At 58.4% G+C, this 16,293-nt stretch overlaps 1 protein-coding gene across 1 annotated transcript; it reads left to right on the top strand.

The window, feature by feature from the left end:
- The first annotated feature begins 13,106 nt into the window (after positions 1-13,106).
- CHC_T00008074001 (hypothetical protein) lies at positions 13,107-13,703 on the top strand. Its single transcript, XM_005711950.1, has one exon. It carries the CDS (start codon positions 13,107-13,109, stop codon positions 13,701-13,703), a length of 597 nt encoding a protein of 198 aa, XP_005712007.1.
- Positions 13,704-16,293: the final 2,590 nt, after the last annotated feature.

Here is a 16,293-nt window from a genome sequence, read left to right as displayed (position 1 = left end):
CGGCGGGGATGGTGCGTGCAAAGCGACCGCCCTCGGATCCGCCGGTTCGGACCGGATCGAGGTGGCGTATTCTTGACTCATCTCAACGCGTACGGACGCGGAGGAAAAAGAAAGTCTTCTCGGAAAGATCTCGGGGTCTTCTAGGTCGGGAGACCACTGTAGCATAAACACCCCCAGACGACTGGAGGTGTATGCGCAGTTCGACCTGTAGACCCCGGATCGGAGAAGGGGGTGAAGCGGGCCAACCAGCTACGGAACCGGGCTCGGGCCCGGGTAGCGGTGGTAGAGCGGGAGCGAGCAGGGACGCGCGCACGCACGAGCGGATCGACGCCTCGACGCCCCGGAGCAGCACTGGGTGACGTACCAGTGCTGACGGGCGGAGGCGGTTCCGTGCTCGGACGCGTGCTGCGCGTCCACTCCGGCTCGGCTCCGACTAAACGCGCCCGAAGAGCGAAGGCGACGTTTAGAATAAGCTGGGTGCACTCACCTTGGCGGTCGGTTGAGGACAAGCCCGTGCTTGTCCCCTTCCGCCGCCGTCGGTCCGCTCCATATTTAATATACAAAACAATCTATCATAACACTACAGTACCGAGGTACTGTAGTGGGCTACTGTAGTGCAGGTCGGCCTGCACTGTAATACTGTCAGCTATGTCGAGGCTGACAGTACACGTATTACTCGTGGTGCGTGCGCGCCTCGCTCGCGCGCTGTACACGTGTGCACGTGTATGCGCGTGTCCCTTGTCCCCGTGGTGTACACGTGGACACGCGCGGTTGTATTGTAGAGCTCGACGCTCTACAGTAGCTGATCTAGTTCTTGATCTAATCTAATTTAAAGCCCCAGAGGGGGGGGGTTATGCTACACAATACGCACCTGAAAAGGGGGGTGAAAAGAAATGAAAATGATGGGGTATGACAAGCAAAAGTGGAAATCATTTCACTTTATTATTTTAATTATTAATTATTAATTAGTTGCATATTAGTTATTTAACATTAGATTAGATCTAGGATCTAGCGCCGAGAGCTACTGTAGTGGCTCCGGCGGGGCGATATATACCTTAGCCCTCTGACCACCAAGTCAGTAAAGGTAACCCGAGTTGCCAGAGTCTGATATCGCCTTGGTTGAAGTCCGTCTTTTACAAGACGTTCCCTTTAACTACAGATTACTTTATCCTTTGCGCTCGGGGGTCCCCTTTTTCCTTACCAGTTTTCCTTTATTTCCCTATCCTAATTTCCCTTAATCTTGAGTTGGTCCCACCTTGTAGGATTGCGGTCCGCAACGTGACGTCATTTGCCATCGGGCTTCTGTGTTGGTGCACCAGTGGTGCTTTTCTCAGTGTTGGTTCCATGGGAATCTGGTTGCGACCGATCCGTTGTTGGTACTTTGCCATCGGGCAGTACGACGGTGTAGCGCTGCTACGTTTTCTTCTTTCCGGACGGGCTACGTTGCGACGTCCCCGTCGAAGACCTTATCAAGGGTATAAGGTGTACAAGGCGCTCTTCGAGCATTGGATTTACGACCCATCGGACCAGGTTTACCTAAACACCCCTCCGAACTCGTCGAGCAGTCGCCTTTACAAGTCTCTACCACCATTTACCGATCCCGGGCTGGGCCCTTCTCTTTGCCCCCCCTATCAGGGATCCGAGCGACTGCGGGCCGCAAACCCGCTTAAAGAGGACAGGGAGCTTCGAACACTCCGTAGCGCTGTGCCATTGGCAGTTGTTGTTTTTGTTGCTGTTGTTTGTGTTAGACCGTCGGACCTTGGTCTCTGCCTAACAGGCGCATTGCACTACAGTCGGCGCGGCGACGATGGATCGGTTCCGCAACCCCTACGGGGAAGCGTGGGACACGGAGGAGGTAGAGGTGCGTGGGTGGCCGTCCCCTCGATTGCTGCATGGCAAGGACATGTCCGACGATCCCTTGCTATTCGAACGGGCTCCATTCCTTGCTCCCGAGGGATTACGGGACACACATCTCGTGCGGTCGTACGCGGATGTGACCGGTGCTCTCCCCGGCGGTTTCAGCCTACGAGCTGTATGGTCAAGCGATTTTTGCTACCGTTTCGTGGTGGACGGCGAGCATTTCTGGCCGAAGTACCGCCGTATTGGGCGTGACCGACGTCAGAGATACATAGCGTCGTTGGTTCGTCGCCTGTCGAGGACGCCGTGCAATCGCCCAATTCCCGTAGAATGGGACTTTGATACGTGGGCGTATCGTACAGAGGGCGATCGCGGTTACGTCGCCAATCTGCGGCGATTGTTGGATCATCTACCGGAGCGAGTTGAGGAGCCGGGTATCGCATACATGGCGTGGGATAAGCCGATCCTCCCACCTCGCTACGAGAGGTACGTAGAACGGGAAAGCAACCCCGGGTATTACGACAAGCTCAAATACGAGCGTCGGATGCGCAACGCTCTCGGCGTGTTTGTCGCCTACGAGTGGATCGAAGCGACGACTTTCGAGCCGCGTTCTCGGTATGAGCGGTATCCTCAGATACTGCATTGGTTTTCGCAGTACGAAGTCCCTGCGGACTTCGTTGCGGAGGTCCCACCTTGTCTGGTGTATTTCGGCTTGAGTCTGAATGACTCGCCGCAGTCTTCGCGTTGGATGATATTCCTCAGCGAATGGATCGCTATCGTGGCGAAAAGGTTCATTTGGTCATCGCTGGACGGCCGGTTATACGTTTTGCCGACCATGATTGTCCAATGGTTGCGCAAGCTAGACGTGGAAGGGGTTCTTGGTGGGGCTTGGGTTTGCGAGCAGCTGAATACGCTGCTCGATCTTCATGACCGGGTTGACTGGCCACGGGTGCCTTATTGTCAGGGCCACCATTACGATCGCTCTGATCGTGCGAACGCATCCCCGGGGAGTCGAGACGACGCCGGCGAACCGAACGCCGGTAATTGGATCCGGCTCGACCCGGGGTCGTTTAAGAGCCTTCAACCGGAATTAATGCAGGGGCCTCCGGTCCCTGTGTCAACGGCAGTAGCTGCGCCGTACACACCCCGCGAGGGTCAAGACTCGGCAAGTCAGCCGGGCGGACCGGTACGACCGGAGGCTCCCCTGGGGGGCGAGAGCCCGACTGTTGGGGAGCAATCGCGATCGGTGACTTCGAAAGGGTAGTCGGGTGTACGGCGGCGTATGTTTGCCGAGTTGGGCGTCTCCGAGGGCGAACTCTTGAAATTAGTGAGCAACGCCGAGTTTGTGGCGGGAGTGAAGCGCCTCAAGACGGCGGTGGACGCGGGGGTTACCACGGTCGTGGTGGACACCCCGATGGGAGGGACGGCTCCGGCGGCAGCGACGGTCGCGGGGGACCCCTCGATTCGGAGGAGGGGTCGATCCCGTCTGATGCACCAGTGGCTCCGGTCACCGGGGTTGAGGATGATTTCGTCGACTTATGAGGAGTCGTGGTATGTGGCGGGTGTGCGTCCTCGTAAAGGAGCACCCCGGGGTAGCGCGTAACTCACGAGTCGGGAAAGAGGGGAGATACTCCGAGTGAGGTGTGATGGTTAGCCATAAACGGGACCTCTCTTTTCAAGAGTGCCTTTTGTAGACGTTCGCGGATACGCGGGGCGGCGCGCGGTAAGTTGGGGCCGATATGCACGACGTGAGGGCCCGAGTCGTTGTCAATGACGTTGATATCGATGGGCTCTGTACGTGGAGGGTGGTCCACGTCTCCCCTTGTGGTAATCCGACTCACGGGCGAGCGTCGTAACGACAGCACTCCGGGAACGGTGTTCCCGCGATGCTCGTATACGACGCAACGAAAAGGCTCCCTTTTTCGTTTTTTTTCATTATGACGAGTGACGGTTGTCTCCGCCAGGGGGTCGAAACCAGGGACGGGGTCAGCCCTCTATGAGGGTCACGTCAACGTTGACCCTCGCTTATCTCGTGTGTCGGGCTCCAGAGAGAACACACACTGCGGGGGGGGGGTCACTCCGGCTAGCCGCTACAGCGGCGACTGCGAGACGTCGCTCGCGAGGACGGGAAGGTCGGAGAAGCGCAGATTTCGCGTAACGTCAGCGTTTTGCCGACCGGTAGAGGTAGGGGGAGTGACGTGACCGCCCTAGTGCAGGATCCCGGGTTGTCGCGCGCGGTACCCAAAGGGGGTGCGAGGGTGCCATATGACGGGGCGTGACTTGAGGCGTCACCACCCGAGGAGCAAACACGACTCCTAAGTCTGGGGGCGCCTGTCGCGAGGCGTGACCACGCCGGTTGGGGCGTACAACCGGTTGGACTTGACGTCCTCCCGACAGACCAGCGGGGACGTTGCGGCTCTCCGCTCACGTAAGGCGGATGACGGACGTGCTATGACACGAGGGCCCGTGTGCAGTCGACGGGGTCCGGGACGGAACGGATCACCAGTACCCCGGGGGATGGTGCTGCCGAAACCGCTAGGTGGCAGTCGCTGCGACTGGGGCAGGGTGAGGGCCGTCGTCAGGAGAGGGCACGGGGCGCAACACCAACACCTAAACGGTGAGCGCGTGAGCTAGTTGTCGACCCCCACGCTATCCAGGGTGGACCATAAGTGGAGGTCCGGGGTGGGGAGACGCTTGCGCTTGCCAAACCGCACAACGTTATTGTAATCGATGTAATTTGCGGGTTCCCAGGTGTCATCGTCCACGGTGTATCCGTACCAACGGACTCGGAAGAGTGGTATCCCGTCCGGTCCCGGCCTGTGTCCCGTCAGCGCCTCAACCACGTAGGTCTGTGGGGCCTCCTCTGTAGGGGAAGGAGGTCGTTTTGTCGCCTCAGCGGGCGTGTTTGACGCGTGTTGATATGAGGAATCAACCGCGGTTGACCGGTGAGGAGGGCTCCCCGGGGACAGGGGGAGGGGTTGACCGAAGGTGCCCATAGACGCAAATTTGGCGACGTACCTCCTGGCGATCTCCTCTGTACCCGACGGCGTCTCATTGGGGCAGCGAGTGGAGTCCGCGGTCACCGCCGGTGCTGCGGGCTCGGTCGGGGATATTTGCTTTCGAATTTTTTCCGGGTCCCGTGTCCACGTGTCCTGTGGCCTAGCGGTGAGGGTACGCGTTCGTTCGCTTGGCGACTTATCGCCGTTCGGGGCGCCGGTCGCTCGCCGGGGGCATGTTGCGGTACGCCTCGTCTCCAGGGCATGCGTGCCGCGGTGACCAGGCGACTCTAACCGTGACGGTAGCCGTGGGGGAGGGAGTCCCTCTTTAGACACGGATCCTTCGCCTACAGTAGCGGATCTCCTGCTCAATTGGGAAATGACCCGGGCGTGCGTGCCGTATCGGAGAGCGTGCAGTAATCCCGATGCAGGAGGGCCCCCTTTGGGCTGGATAATTGATTTTGACCTTGAAGGTCGTGCTGCTTTCGCGCCCGGCGTCACGTTTTCGACCTCGTTCTTATCGCCAGTAGTGTCTTGGTCCTCAGGATCTGTTGACCTTGGCGGAGATATATCCGGGTTACCTGTGCCGAGGTCGTCTCTCAGCGGGCGGGGAGGTGCCTCGGCGGGGATGAAGGTAGACGCGTCGCCGTCGGTTGGCGTAGGTGACGAGGGTTCGGCGTCGGCGGTTATGGTCCGTAGTGGGGGAGCTTTCACAATGCGGTCTCTCGAGACTCTATCTTTCAGGCCTGTAGTCCGGACAATGGTCACTGTATGCTCGTCGAGCGCCACCACTGGGAACGGGCCTTCCGTCCGTGGGGCTAACTTGTTATTGACCCGGTCCTTATACGTCTTCTCATCCACTCGCAGGGATGTCTCTCGCTCGATGAGGACTTGATCACCAATTGCGTAGTGCGGTGTCGGCGTCCGCAATCTCTTGTCGAAATCGCGTTTATAGCGGTCTTGACCGGCGAGCAGCATGTCGCGGGCTGTTGACATTAGCCCGCGTAACCACATTAAGAAACGGAGCTTATATTGCGTCCGCGAGACATCCTGTTCCAGTGTAGGGGTTTATTGGATGGAAAGCGGCGACGGGGTCCGGGACAACACAAGATCAAACGGCTTCATACCGATCATGCGATTCACGGTACAATTGTAACCGTAGGTTAGCGCGTCCGTGAACTGGTCCCAATCGCGTTGGTTGTCGGCTAGGTAGTGCCGTAGGGAGGACACCAGGGTGCGGTTGAACCTCTCCACTTGTCCATTAGCTTGTGGGTGATAAGCTGTGGTGAACACGCTTTCGACGCGAAGGATTTTGCACACGGCAAGAAAGAACCTTGACGTGAATTGGCTCCCATTGTCGGAGAGTAGCTTCACTGGGGCTCCGTATACGAAGACCCAGTGTGTGACGAACGCCTGAGCAACGGTCTCGGCGGTAATTCTCTTAAGCGGCACCGTTCGGGTCAGCTTTGAGTAACGATCAGATATTACCAAGAGGTATCGATTGCCTCTTGGTGTTCTGGGGAGTTTGCCTTGGATGTCAATAGCGATAAACTCCAAGGGTCCCATCGGAGGGAACGTTTTCAACTTCGCGTTGTGCTTACGCAATTTAATGCGCGATTTCGCACAGTCGGAGCACCTTCTGACTGTGGCGTATGCGTCGACGGACATTCTCGGCCAGTAGTACCGTTGTCTTAATGTGTAGAACAAACGCTTGCCTCCGGGATGTCCCGAGGCGGCGGGGTAATGCGCCAGATACAACACTCGCTCGCGCAGAGTGGTTGGTACGACGATTTGCTCAACACCGTCAAGGTGTGCTTTCCGACAAAGTACCCCTTCCGTGTTCATGAAGAACTTGGAGAGGCGAATTTGGGCCACCCCTCCCCCTTCTTAAGATGGGAAGCGATCTCCTTACAGAACGGGTCGGATTGTTGAGCGAGTACAATCTCGTCGTGTGTAATCGCGGCCTTGGAAGCCGGGGGGGCGAGGGCGAGGGCGAAGCATCCGTCGTGAATGTCGTCGTCCCACTCCTCGGGTTCCGCTTCCGGCTTGTCTTCGTGAAACTCCAAAACGGAGAAGCACGGCATTTCTTCGTCGATGGGGACGGTTGTGCCCCTTGTAGACGGTATTCGACTGAGGGCGTCGGCGAGACAATTCTTGATGCCCTTCACGTACGTGACGTCGAAGTCAAACTCGGCTAGGCGCAAGCGCCACCGTGCTAGCCGCCCGCTTGCGTCGCCGAGATTCATTAACCAGCGAAGGGAATGATGGTAGGTGTTAACCGTGAATCGCTCGCGTTCCAAGTAAGGACGCAGCGTCTGAATGGCCCATACAATGGCCAAACATTCTTTCTCCGTCGTGGAGTAATTCCTTTCCGCCGAGGAGAGCGTTCGCGACCAGAACCCGACAGGGTATCTGTTACCATCCTCGTGTTGCTGTAGTAACGTGCAACCGAGTTGGGCGTCGGATGCATCCGTGTCAAGGGAATACGGTAGCCCCAACCGCGGTAGTCGCAAGATCGGCGGGGAAATCAGGCAAGTCTTCAGAGCTTCGAAGGCAGACCTGCGGTCCTCGTCCAGTTCGGGGAGCCGATCGGGCTCCTCTTTCTTGAGCATGGACGTCAACGGCGCCGCAATCTTGGCAAAGTGGTCGACGAAACGTCGGTACACGTTACACATACCCAGAAACGAGCGGAGCTCGGTCTGGGTTCGTGGCGGGTTGGCCTCGGCCAAGGCCGAGACATTCTTCGGGTGGACATGAAGTTCCCCGGGTCGAATGATGTGGTGCAGGTACTCCACGGAGTCCTGAAAGAATTTGCACTTGTTCAATTTCAGTGATAACCCCTCTTGTTGTAATGCAGAGAGTATAACCTTAACATCCTTGAGATGAGTTTCATAATCCTTCGAGAATATGATAATGTCGTCTAGATATATGAGGCAACTCTTCCATCGGTATCTGGAGAGGAGAATGTCCAACATCCGTTGGAAGGTGGGGCGCGCGTTCATTAGCCCGAACGGCATTCGGTTAAATTGATAAGTACCGGCATGACACGTGAACGTGGTTTTCGGACGGTCTTCTTCCGCAACGGGGATTTGCCAATAACCCGAGTCACAGTCTAGAGTTGTGAACACGTTCGCTTCGCCGAGCGAGTCCAGACACTCGTCCATGCGAGGAATCGGGTAAGTGTCCCGTACTGTCATCGCGTTCAAGCGTCTGTAATCGACGCAGAAGCGGAGGGATCCGTCCGCTTTGGGAATGAGAACTACCGGAGATGCCCACTCGGATTGCGATCGGGAGATGACCCCGCTTGAGATCATCCCATCCACGGCGTCTTGTTCGGCTTGTCGAGACCGTGGTCCAGCCCGATATGGCTGACATCGAAACGGCTTCGAGCCGGGGTTGAGGTCGATCCGGTGCTGCGTAGCCCGGACTTCCCCGAGATCGCCACTCCACATACGGGAGTACGGCGTAAGCATGTCACGTACTCGCGTGCGGACATGCGACGGCAGATGTTGGAGGGAGACAGCGTCAATCTCTTGGGGTTCTTCCTTCGACGAAGCCGGGGGGAGCTTCTCCCCCTTCTCAGATTGGGGCTTGTCCCCTTCTGTAAATTCCGCCGCTAGGAGGGCGTCGAGAGGCATCGTGGTGCGTATCATGGCACGCGGATGAGGGGTAGCGTACCCCAGCACCTGGTTCTTCGAGGGGCGCTTGGGGGCTGAGGCGAAGTTGGCTACCAAGACCTTGAACTCTCGAAGTGCGGTGATGTGCGCGACCCCATTCGACAGGGAGACGCGGTGTTTCGCATATAACTGCGGGTTGGGTTCCAATACGGAAAGACCCGTACGACCGTTGGTCACATGCACCCAGGCTTGTGTCCCGGGTGGTATGATAACCGGACGAGAAACCTTGAGTTTGGGGGAAACTCGACCTGGGTCGTTTTCATACTCCTGCTCCGAGGGGAGCGGAGGTGCTTCGGCTCGACGAGTTGCCGGTTTTCTGACGATCGGGAATTTCGTCCCATCATCGAGCTCGACCACCTTCCGACGTGGAAAGATGGCCTCGACAAACTTGTCGTTAAAGTCACAGCCCAGGATGACGGGGGCTGCCAGGCTCTCGCACACGATGAACTTGCATTTCATGGTGCGAGTTGCTAGTCGAACAACGAGGGTGATGGACCCGCTTGTTCGTAACGGCCGCCCGTTCGCGTCGGCGATCGTCGGGACTTCCCCCGGTTCGATTACGCTCTCCCATCCTTTGGGCAGGGTGTCGGCGCGGACAAAATTGGAGCCGGCACCCGTGTCCAGGATGGTGAGTTGACGCACCATGATGGAGGTGGTGATCCCAAGGTCGGCGCAGACCTTGTAATTACGTCGAGACAGCGTACAAACTGGCTCGACGGCCTTGTCATCGGGGGAGCCCCTCCCGTTGTTAAGACGCCACGGTCGGCGGAGCGTCCCCATGCCCGTCGGATCGGGGCTGAAGGGGCTCGCTTGGCGAGCGTGTCTCCGTCCCAAGACGCGGATCGCCGGCTTCGGGGGCGGGGGTGACGCGGTGTCCCGCGATGGAATGTCAGCGATTTTCAGCTGTGGGTCTCCTAGTTTTTCGGAGGTGCGGTCTTACCGCGAGGGGGACTTGACTTCCCCGAAGCGGAGGGGGATCTCGACGGCAGGACGGGTGCGATCAGCCGATTCGCCTCGAAACTGAGGAGGGCTACAGCGCGCAAGTACGCGTCCGCCGGAACACGGGCCTTCTGTGCCGCCGTGAGCTTCTCCAAATTATGAGGGACGAGCGACACATCGCGCACCTTCATGCTACAGTCGGGGTTAATATGATCCCCAAATTTGTAGCATGTGTAGCAGATGATTTGCGGGGAAGGTATCTTCATGTCCCGGGTTCCCTCTCGACCAGCCCATCCGGGAGACTTCTCGCGCGGTCTCGGAAGCCTAGGCGGGTCCTTGTAGGTCGCTCTCCGTAGAACAACGAATCCTTGTCGTTGGATGAGGATCCCTCGGTGGGAAATGACGGTGACCCAGCTGCCGCGGCGAATGGCTCGTCATTGGCGAGGAAGTTCTTGGCGTCCAGGCCGATATGATAGCTCGGGGTCAGACCCGCGGTTGTCGATGAGGGCATACTGTCTGCTGTCGCCAACACTTGCTTGGCGGCGGGTCTTGCGAAGTCAACGCGTCTTCTTCCGCCAGCCGTCTGCGCGCGGTAGGCCGCCCCTTGAGCGCGGGCTTCGGCCACCGTGTCCTCGAATGAGGATCGGGGGCGATTCTCCCTTGCTTGGAGCACCAACGGCTTAATCGCCGGAAGGAGGCCCTCTATGAACAAGGTAGTGCGTTCATAGGGGGAATGGATGTCCCCACACCGCGCGAGGGCGGTTAACATACGAGTCGCATACTCGGTCTCAACTTCGCCGGGGTTTTGGCCTAAATCCAGCACCACAGAGAGTGCTTGATCGATCTGAATATTCGTAGCATACGTACAAAGCAACCAGTTCACTGCTGCTGGCCACGACGCAATCCCTTGATTGCGTCGGAAATATCCTCGATGGTATTCATACGCCTCCTTCGCCGGCGGGTTGAAGAGATGCGGCAAGGCCATGAGAGCCATTGCCTCGCACATTTCTGCGTTGTCGAAATTCTCCTTACATCTAGCCAAAAAGCTGATGACTTTGATCGGGTCGGACCCGTTAAACTTGTACTCTCCCATTACGACGAGGAAATATTGCACGCGCTTACGCGTCGTGGCGTACACCTTTGCATCGACGGTGGGGTCGGTATTCACGAGACGGTAAGCTCGATAATTACACGCGCCTCGGAAGCGGTGGTTGGTCGGTTTCCACACCGTGACACTCTTCGCCTTAGGGCCGAAGGTCGGTTGTGGTACCGTGAATGCCTCGGCTTCGGAGTCCGAATCGGAGTCGGATTCTGAAGCTGAGGGCGGGGATCCACCCGAGTAACCGGAGAAATCCTCCGGGTCAGGTCGGCTTCCGTGGCCGGACTTGTGACGGCGGCCTTCGGTCTTGACCTTCTTGTCGCTTGACGATCTTGGCGACGGGCCTCGGGCGGCCGCTAGGTCCGGGATAGGATCCCGTTGTCCCTCCATAGTTAGGGGATCGGGGAGCGGGATCCCGGCGGCCGTGAGGGCCGATTTGGTGACGTCGGCGAACAGTAGATTTTCGTCCAACGGTTGTATCGCATGTAACTGCGGATATGGTCTCGGCTTCGACGCGGTCGACTTGTCTTGTCCAGCGGGGACGGGTCGTGTTTGCGCCGATTCCAAGGCGAGGTTACGCCGACGGAGGTCGTTGACTTCCTGCGTCAGGCGATTTACTTCCTCTCGTAGGGGAAGGAGCGTCTTGTCGACGGTGGACCCGATGTCCTTTGGCCATGCCCGAGTTAGAACGCCTTCTAGTGCGGCGAGGCAATCACGTCCCTGTTGGGACTGTACCTCCGCCTGCGCGGCGATTTTACAAGCAACAAGGCTGTCCAACATCTCGCGTATCTTGGCGGTGTGCGAGTTGAGTTTCTCCTCGATCAAGTTGAGAGAAAACCTCTCGGCTTCACGGAGGCCTTCGCGGCGGTTCCGCGTGATCCACGCCGCGACGGGCGCTGGGACGTCTCTCGGACGAGTGTCATGGGACGACTCGGAGCCGGTCACCATGGTGTATACACCTACGATCGGTGCGTGAGGGAAGGGCGCAGGGAGGAGAGATAGAAAGGGAAAGTAGGTCAGGGAAGAAAGAGGACACTCGGATGCACGAGAGTATAGACTGTTTCTAGGTCGGGAGACCAAAATGTCGTGCACTACAGCCAGGTGTGGCGGCTGTAGGCAGAGCGACGCGAGTTCGAACGCGTAAGGGAATTCGGGAGACCACCCGGTGGATGACCGGAACCGGGATCCGGGCGCGGCTTGCGCGGTAGGAAAGTAGCAACGTAGTCAGCAATAAAGAGGAAGAATTAAAGGAAAAACAGAACTAACAGAACGGACAGCACAGTACTTAACGTAGCGCTCGCGCGGTTGGGGTCGAAGCGCGCGGGGAAGGCAGTTGGGATTCCAGGGGTGTAGATGGCTCGGTCGGTATGGGCGAGCCAGTACCGAGTCGAGGCTACAACCTGGAATCCAGAAACCAAGGTAAAAGACCCGAGGCTTCGTGGCTCTTTACTTTGATCATCATCGGGCTGACTGTATAGTCCCCGTCGCCTTCATGCCGAAGCTGAATTATACTGTGAATTAGAATAACTAGAATATAACGGGTGTAGCCCCGAGGCGACCAAGTAACGGCCCCTATAGACCCGACAGGTGGCGGAGGGCTCACACGTATCCACCGGTATGGTCCGGCAGAGAGACAGGGGTCCACGTGTACCCGTGGTACACGTGGTGGCGGCGAGCGCGATTTTGGCGAGATTAGGACAGCTGTCACGGTACCGAGTACAGTGCACTACAATAGCTTGAAGGGGGATTCCTTCCTTTTGCCCCCCTATCAGGGATTTGAGCTACTGTGGGCCGCAAACCCACTTAAAGGGAAAGGGAGAATCGGACACTCCGTAGGGCTGTGCCGTCGGCAACTCTTGTTGGTTGTGTTGTTGCTGGACCGTTGGACCCTGGTTCCGGCCTGACAGGCACATTGCACTACAGCCGTAGTGTGGAGCATCCTCACCCTACGGCGGTATCTATACGGAAGCGCGTTCAACCTCCGCACGGATCACGAGGCCCTACGCTGGGTCCTGAATTTAGCGGACAGTTCCGGTCGGCTCGCTCGCTTGCGCCTGGGCTTGGCGGAGTACGACTACGAGGTACAGTACCGCCCAGGCGTCAAGCACCAACTCGCGGACGGCGTATCGCGCTTACGTACCGATGGAGGAGACACCGAAGCGGTCGATGATGAGGGCCCGTGCTTCGCCGTCCAGTACGATGAGGGCAGCCAGGCCCTCCTGGACAATGTAAACTGGGACCCGCCGCAAGACCGTCCGGACGGTTGTCACGCGCTCGCGATAACTCCCGAGGAACGCGACGCTGCGTCCATCTCGGTTGAGGAATTTCTACGCGAACAAGCTGAGGACGCATTCTGCCGCTTTGCCGCGGAAACCGTTGGGACGCCGAACTCGAAGTTCGACATTGACCGCTACGGTTTCTGGTCAGGAAGTGCTCGCTGGATGGAACCCTGCAGCGCGTGGTACCGACTCGGTTGCGCCCCGGGTACTGTACCTGGCACAACATCCGAGGTTGGGAGGTCACCCGGGAGCAACGCGTATGTATTACACCCTTCGCAGGGAGTACTACTGGCCACACATGGCCAGCGACGCGTTTTCGACCCTACGGAATTGCACCTCGTGCGCTGCGACCCGCGGGACGCTTGTCAAGAACCAAAAGGATCTCAAGCTGTTCCCCGCGGCGGGCCCCTTGGAGTTTGTCGCGATGGACCTCCTGGGGCCCCTGCCCAGGACCGCGAACGGAAACCAACACGTGTTGGTAATTACCGACCGGTTCTCCAAGCTAACGCGCAGTATCCCGCTCCGGACCACAACCGCTTCGGTCGTTGCGAACGCGTTTCTAGACAACTGGGTCTACGTCTACGGAGAGCCGCGCTACGTACTAACCGACAACGGCTCTCAGTTCGCTGCGAAATTCTTCGACGCCGTATGCGCCCTCCTGGGGGGTGCGGCATTATCTCACGACGGCCTACCACCCCCAGTCGAATGGGCAGACCGAACGGTTCAATCGCACGCTGGTGCAATGCCTCCGGCACTACGTGGAGGAGCACCAGCGCGATTGGGACGACTACGCGCAGCCGCTGACCTTCGCGTACAATACGCAGGTCCACCGGTCGACGGAGACGACTCCGTTTGACCTGGTGTTAACGCGCCCACCCTCCGGTCTAATTCTACCTGGTACTGTCCCGCAGGACGCGGGGACCCATCGAGAGGACCCGCGGACCCCGGTGCAGTACAAGCGCGCTACGCTGCGCAAGCTTCGCGACGCTCTCGACCGCGCTCGGGCGAAATTAGCGGCATCGCAAATGCGGTACAAGGACGATTCTGACAAGAAGGTCCGCTTCCGTCCGGTCGTTGGTGCGGGCGATTTTGTCCACGTCGATCGCTCGCCCCGCCCGTGGACAAACGTCGAGCGCCGCACGCGTGCGCAAGGTACGACCGGAACGGACGAGCTCTCTGTCAAACTACTACCGAAGACAGAGAGTCCGTTTCGCGTGCGCTCCGCTACGGATACTACGGTCCTCATCGAGCAGGACGGCGTGGAAAATCGCGTGAGCATCGACCGCGTTACGAAGATGCCGGGCGGGCCGGGGTGTAGCATAAACACCCCCAGACGACTGGAGGTGCATGCGCAGTTCGACCTGTAGACCCCGGATCGGAGAAGGGGGAAGCGGGCCAACCAGCTACGGAACCGGGCTCCGGCCCGGGTAGCGGTGGTAGAGCGGGAGCGAGCAGGGACGCGCGCACGCACGAACAGATCGACGCCTCGACGCCCCGGAGCAGCACTGGGTGACGTACCAGTGCTGACGGGCGGAGGCGGTTCCGTGCTCGCTCGCGTGCTGCGCGTCCACTCCGGCTCGGCTCCGACTAAACGCGCGCGAAGAGCGAAGGCGACGTTTAGAATAAGCTGGGTGGACTGACCTTGGCGGTCGATTGAGGACAAGTCCGTGCTTGTCCCCCTCCGCCGCCGTCGGTCCGCTCCATATTTAATATACAAAACAATCTATCATAACACTACAGTACCGAGGTACTGTAGTGGGCTACTGTAGTGCAGGTCGGCCTGCACTGTAATACTGTCAGCTATGTCGAGGCTGACAGTACACGTATTACCCGTGGTGCGTGCGCGCTTCGTTCGCGCGCTGTACACGTATGCACGTGTATGCGCGTGTCCCTTGTCCCCGTGGTGTACACGTGGACACGCGCGGTTGTACTGTAGAGCTCGACGCTCTACAGTAGCTGATCTAGTTCTGGATCTAATCTAATTTAAACCCCCAGGGGGGTTTATAGTACACGGGGGATACCGTTACCTCGGCCACATCGACCGAACCGGACGCACAAGCCGCAACGCCAAGCGCGGAGTACGTCGTTGACCGCATTGTCGGACACCGTACTGCGCGCGGCGGGATCGACTACAAGGTCCGGTCGTATGGATATGCCGCTTCGGACGACACCTACGAGCCCGCCGATGGGCTTTCGCAGCCGTTTATCGACCGGTATTGGCGCTCGCGCCAACAAGGATCAAGCGCACATGCGTAGCGCAAGTTTTGGCCGCTGTCTGTCGCACCGCTCGGACGTTCGCTCGCGCACAAGCCTCGGGGGAAAACAAGCGGCGGACGTGCTATGCAACCCCCGGAGCTAGCGGCGAGCGACTGTGCACCGCGAGGCAACCCGTACTGGACGGATCCCGCGCAAATGGACAAAGATTCCTTCAAAATTGGCGAGCCCTCCGGGAGTGTGGCCCAAAATGGGAATATCTCCCAAGCGTCCACGCGGACAGCTATCGGCCACGCCTGGCCGCACCGATCGGATGATCGCGCTCTCACGCTCCTATGCAAATGGAGAGCTGTACCGAAAACCGGTTCTTTATATCGCGATACGTCCCGTTTACCGGCTTTTAATTGAGTCGCGATTTGGGCTACGTTTTTCCATCTCACGCCTTGGGAAAAAATCGTAGCCTATTTCTGACGACGGAATCGCACTCGTGTGGATATTCTGCGTCTGGGAGTGCCAACTTAAAAAAACGGCCTCAGATGTATTTGGAAACCAAAATGGTTGCCTACGGTTTCTTACGGTTTCTTACCGTTTCTAAATAACCACGTGGAAAATGGTCACGAGGATGGTCTACCGAGCAGTTTTCGAGCGCCCAACGCCGCGAGCGCGCAAGAAAGATCCTTGTGCACCGCGTGGACCCCCTTCTGCGGCCGACTTTGGCCGCGAACAACGGAAAAGAAGGGTGGATTTACGAAAATTGGCCAGCCGTCCGGGGTGAGAGCGCAAAAAGGGGGATCATAACCCCAAAACGACCGTACGGAACTAGTGTCTTCGTTCCACAAGCACGCTTGGGTGTGGGGAGGCGGTGAAGAGCCGCCCGAGCGGCAGCGGCGGCCCTCACCTGGCCTGCAGAGGGTAGGTATTAACCGTGCCGCCGTGCACGGTGGACAAGTGGGCGGGTGTGCCCACGTGTCGGGGGCGCGCGCGTGTACCGACCGGCCGTGTCGTGGCGCACGTGTACAGTAGCACACGCGTCGTCCGTGCGGTAGTCTGTAAGCATCACGCGTGTACAGTAGTGCACACGTGTAGTAGCAGCGTCCGCGGGGTAGTAGTAATTATGGCGCTAGCTTTTTAATTGTGTACAGTACCCGGCACGCTTTAGGCGGCAGGTATTGTACTACTGTGCACTGGGACAGGTGTCCGAGGCGTCCTTCTGAGGGGTTAAGACCTGACAC

The sequence above is a fragment of the Chondrus crispus genome, genomic scaffold (assembly GCF_000350225.1).
Source record: "Chondrus crispus Stackhouse genomic scaffold, scaffold_93, whole genome shotgun sequence".
Taxonomy (NCBI): domain Eukaryota; phylum Rhodophyta; class Florideophyceae; order Gigartinales; family Gigartinaceae; genus Chondrus; species Chondrus crispus.
Note: the sequence above shows the minus strand (reverse complement) of the source record. Positions and strands in the feature narration are given on the sequence as shown.

Coding starts and splice junctions, on each gene's coding strand:
- CHC_T00008074001 (XM_005711950.1), top strand. CDS start 13,107: ATGTATTACACCCTTCGCAGGGAGTACTACTGGCCACACATGGCCAGC.